This window comes from Hetaerina americana, unplaced genomic scaffold, assembly GCF_022747635.1.
Source record: "Hetaerina americana unplaced genomic scaffold, ioHetAmer1.1.p SCAF_20, whole genome shotgun sequence".
NCBI lineage: Eukaryota > Metazoa > Arthropoda > Insecta > Odonata > Calopterygidae > Hetaerina > Hetaerina americana.
In genome coordinates this window covers 1,439,993-1,445,000 of record NW_027286764.1, presented here as the reverse complement: position 1 = coordinate 1,445,000, position 5,008 = coordinate 1,439,993, and the positions used below count along the sequence as shown (strand labels likewise).

General features: G+C 38.9%; 1 protein-coding gene across 1 annotated transcript in view; it reads left to right on the top strand.

Annotated features, from left to right (window-relative positions):
* The window catches only part of LOC139688561 (teneurin-a-like), a 697,857-nt gene extending 693,665 nt beyond the window's left edge, over positions 1-4,192 (top strand). The window contains exon 31 of the mRNA XM_071586114.1: positions 2,949-4,192. Within this exon, the coding sequence (XP_071442215.1) occupies positions 2,949-4,192 (1,244 nt within the window). The remainder of the gene's footprint in view (positions 1-2,948) is intronic.
* The last annotated feature ends 816 nt before the right edge of the window (positions 4,193-5,008 follow it).

The following is a 5,008-nucleotide window of genomic DNA, read 5'->3' as shown; positions in this document are numbered from 1 at the left end:
AGGGTGAAATTGGTGCGCTATACAGCTATTAAGTTAAATCAGGTAGAACCTTTTACGTATCTTGGAAGTGTTTTGGACCAACACGGTCAAAGTAGTCGGGATGTAAGGAGAAGAATTGTGCTAGGCAAAGAGGCTTTCACAAGGAGGAGGGAGTTGATGACAGGGACGTTGAGTAAGGATGTTAAGAAAACACTCGTAAAAACTTTGATATGGAGTGTAGCTATGTATGCTGTGGAAATGTGGTCATTGAAGCAGGAGGATAGATGTAGACTGGAAGCTGTTGAAATGTGGGTGTGGAGAAGAATGGAGAAGGTGAAATGGACAGAGAAGAAAACAAATGAGGAAGTAAGGTGGGTAAAGAGAGGGGTTTGCTGGGAGAAATCCTATTGAGGCAGGAAAAGTGGATGAAGGGGGTATTGACCGGCAGTGGGATGTTGAAGACTGTGATAGAGGGTAGAATGTTAGGCAAACCAGGAAAGGGAAGGAACAGAATGTTGGACGGGATGAAGGGAGGAAGAAAGTACTCAGAGATGAAGAGGGACCTGATATAGAGTAGGATCCTGGATTTTATGTTTTTCTACGAGTCACAAAATATTTATTTAGTAGTATATATATATACACTTATATATATATATATATTACATTATATATATATATTACATTATATATATATTACATTATATATATATATATATATATATATATATATATATATATATATATATATAATGTATAACACTTAGCACTAGTGGACACAGACAAAAACACAGAAACACAAAAAAAGAGACTCACTATTTTTCGAATTTTCGGTGGTCGTTGCCACCTTTATCAAGGAAGAGAGGGACAGAACCCTCTCGTTCTGTCCCTCTCTTCCTTGATAAAGGTGGCAACGACCACCGAAAATTCGAAAAATAGTGAGTCTCTTTTTTTGTGTTTCTGTGTTTTTGTCTGTGTCCACTAGTGCTAAGTGTTATACATTATTATTATTCACGTCCGTGAGACTTTCAAAAAGTGTTTTATATATATATATATATATATATATTATATATATATATATATATATATATATATATATATATATATATATATATATAAACATTTTATATATATACTTATATATATATACATTTTATATTTATATATATATATATATATATATATATATATATATATAATGGGCTGACACTATATAACACAAATAGAATAGAATAGCAACATTTAAAAGGACACTCACACAGTAAATTGTTCTAGCTTTTGGCCCTCTCAGAGGCCTTCTTCAAGTGAGTCTTCAAGTGAGTCAAGAGGGTATTTCCCAGAATTTACCCATGTGCTGCTTCAGTTTGTTTTCAGTGCTCATTCCATTAGCTTGTTGTGTCGCTAGTGTTGACATATTCTTACAAGGTATTTTTCAGGCATATGATGAGTGTTTTTTATGCAATGTTAAGAAATATTTGCACATAGTTTGATAAATGTCCCTGAAGGAAAAACTAATAAGACAGCCAATAGAGAATAAAAATTTTAGCAGAAATGAAAATTAAAATCAGCAACAAGGTGTGAGTGTGACTGATCTAGCATATATAACGGGTCAGTATCAACTATTTGCATTTCCTTCAGAATTGATTCTGATGATGATGGATGTGCCATTGAAATGTCAACTGCATACATGTGTCCTTTCTCTTTTTTTCTCTGTTTTGATAAATGTTAAAATCAAAGTTTTTATACATTAATCTACATGTTTTGTTTATTCCTGTTCCTAATCCACTTTTGTTCCTAAAACCTTTGCTATGACCTCAGAATGGCATTTTCCCCATTTGCTTTTGCTCTTGTTTCGTCCATACACTTCTTCTGCAGCTCCAATAGTGGTTACGCGTACAACCAGCCCTGGCCATCACGATCACTGTTTTCCACAATTTGTTAGGCCAGGAATGATGATGGTCTTTAAGATATACATTTACCAGTGCTTAATTCATGTAAAAGGAAATGTAAATAAGTATGTTTAAAAAGGCAATATATGCAGCCATAATACAAGGTCAAGAAACATGTTAGACTTTACCCAATGCAGATTGTCCAAATCTTTCTAACAGTCAGATTGCCTTAATATTCTAGGACAAAGTTCCCCATATTGAAAGACAGACCAGCTGTAATAGGTACATAAATTTAATTGAGGATTGGTTGATTTTAAACCCCTTGTATTCTTAAAGTTAATATTATGAACTGGACTTCTCAAGAGTGAAATGATAATGCATGTGTATCTCTTCACCACGGTAATGAATACATTTATTTATGTGTTTTACTTTTGATGACATCAGTGGCAAGTGCAGCTCTTTGATGCATAAATATTGATTTAATTGTACATTTCTTTTACTTGCTCCACTCCTCCTCTGTTGAACTAACCACTAATGGAACTTGTCACTAAGAGTAAGAGCCAATCAAGGTCTTATTGTGTTTCTAGACCAGTATATTGAATGCCCACGTCTTCATGATTTCTTTCTTTTTACTTTAATATTTTAGCAGCCCTAATGGAACCAACAAACACCAACAATTAAAGTTGAATCAATTTAAATCAAACCATGGTATCCTCATGGAACTCTAATGAATAATGCATGATACAAAGGGGATTTGAGTTAGGCCTTGGTGAGAAAATTGAGTTAAGATCATCATGCATACTGGCATTGGACAGATGAATAGCATCTACTGGAATTATTGTTCATTTTGTTGGTTAAAACTTAATTTAGCTAGGTTGATAAATAAAATATAAATGAGATTGCACCATTACTGGAATCTAGAAACCATAATTTTATTCAATTGTCCTTGGAAAGTCTTTCAATTGTGCTTATTTAATAAGATCAGCTGAAGGGACTGTGATAAAAACATTACTGTTCCATTTGTTATTTGTGGACAATATCATAAATGTTTATTCTCTTTCTAACTATCTATTCTTTTCCCAGATCATTTGACCTGGCTTGACCTTCTAGGATATGACCTTCGGAGCCTTGCACCTCAACTGTTCCCTGAATCCTTGCCAGGAATACCAACTGCCGCTTTGCCCAAGTATGACAATGATGATAATTCAGAGTGTCGCTCTCCAAACCTTGCTCCTCCTTTTCGTGCCGCTTCTGGATTCCTTGCGCACCTCTCTCAATACCGTCTTGGCACTGCTGGCCTCGCAGCACTGCCAGCGAGAGCAGCAGCTGTCCGGGCCAACTGGCCAAGGAGTGCCGGCAGCCAGCCCCGCCTTCCTCCATTCCGCATTGCTGCCACCGAACCCCCATTTGGACGGGGTATTGTCATCTCGAGGGTGCCAGGGAGGGGGGGCAAAGGTGATGACATTGAGGATGGCTGGGGCATCAAGGGTGACCGGGCAGTTGTTTCCAGTGCCCCCTCGGCTAACCCTATCTTCCGCGATGTGTTCACGTCTGTGTTCAACCGCTCCCTGCTCTTGCGCCCCGCTCTCCTTGTCCACTCCCAGGAAGCATTCTTCTTTGTTAAGGAGGAGGCATGGAGGGCAGCGGAGGATGTGTCTCAATTAAGGCGACTTGGGGGTCAGCTCAATGTGACACTGCATGAGAGGGATGCCCCCTCCCCTCCCACATCCACCTCCTCCTCAGGCTCTGAGAAGGCCATGGACCTCAAGATCCATGGAGCAGGGGCAGTGGTCAATGTCCGGTATGGCACAACCCCCGAGCGAGAGGTCACCAGGCTGCTCCACCATGCCAAGAATGCTGCAGTACGTAAGGCATGGCAGAGGGAGCTGGAGCTGTTGCGTGCCGGTTTGGCGGGCCCGGTAGGAGGGGGAGGGGTGGGGTCATCGGTTGCTGTGGGGGTGGGGATGGGGGCAGGTTCAGGGGCAGCAGGAGGTGGGGTGGAATGGACCCCTGCCGAGGCCGAGGAGATAGCCAAGGTGGGCTATGCCTCAGCATATGAGGGCATTTATGTTCATGACCCAAGGAGGTACCCTGAGCTGGCTGAGGATCCCTTTAACATTAGATTCGTGAAGAGGTCAAGGGAAGATTCTGGGCGTGGAGACCACTTAGGGGGGCGCAATAGGAGGTCTTCATCAGAAGGCTGGGCCTCACCTAGATCATCGTCCCCAATACCCTCCAATCTCTCCCTTTCGGCTGCTACACCACCACTAGAACTGTCGAGGACTTGTAGGCAGTGGTGGCTCCCTTGGAAACATAATTCATGCTAAGGGAGGATGTGGTTGATCAATGAAATCATCACTTTTTAGTATTTCTTATTCTCAGCAGCCTCTTGGGAGAGGAGGAGGTAATTCCTAGGAGAATTAACATTCAAATCAAGTGCAACATTGATTCTTTTGGTAAGAACTTGTCTTTGTAAACCATTGTACCAATGTTATAATTCCAACGATGCCAAAGTGTGTTTCACCAGTCGTGGGAAGCATGCCGATTTCATGAACTGTCGAAATTTAGAGCAAGTGACGTGTTAATAAGATTTGAGGAACTGAACGATGAGCTGTTATTTTAGGATTTGGGCAGCTCGGGCATTATGGAAGCATTTGAATGTGTATACGTTATGTTTTTGCAGACAAAGAAAGAATTGTGGGTGTCCAGTGAATGTGATTTTGTGTGCAAAAAAATAAGAATGGATGTTTACTCCTGCTATATTTTGAAAAAGCTTTGAGCAGCTTAAAGCTGACTTTTCTATGTTCAAGATTGTCATCCACTAATAAATGCCAAATATGAGCTATTAAGTGTACAAAATCAAGTTAATCATATATATATATATATATATATATATATATATATATATATATATATATATATATATATATATATATATATATATATATATATGTGTGTATATATATATATATGTGTGTATATATATATATATGTGTGTATATATATATATATATATATATAATGTATATGTGAGTGTATATATATGTGTATGTATGTATCCGTTTGTGAATGAATGTGTGTGCTTAATATACATGCGTGTTTGCATATGGACGTTCATGCAAAATTCTATATGAATAAAAAGC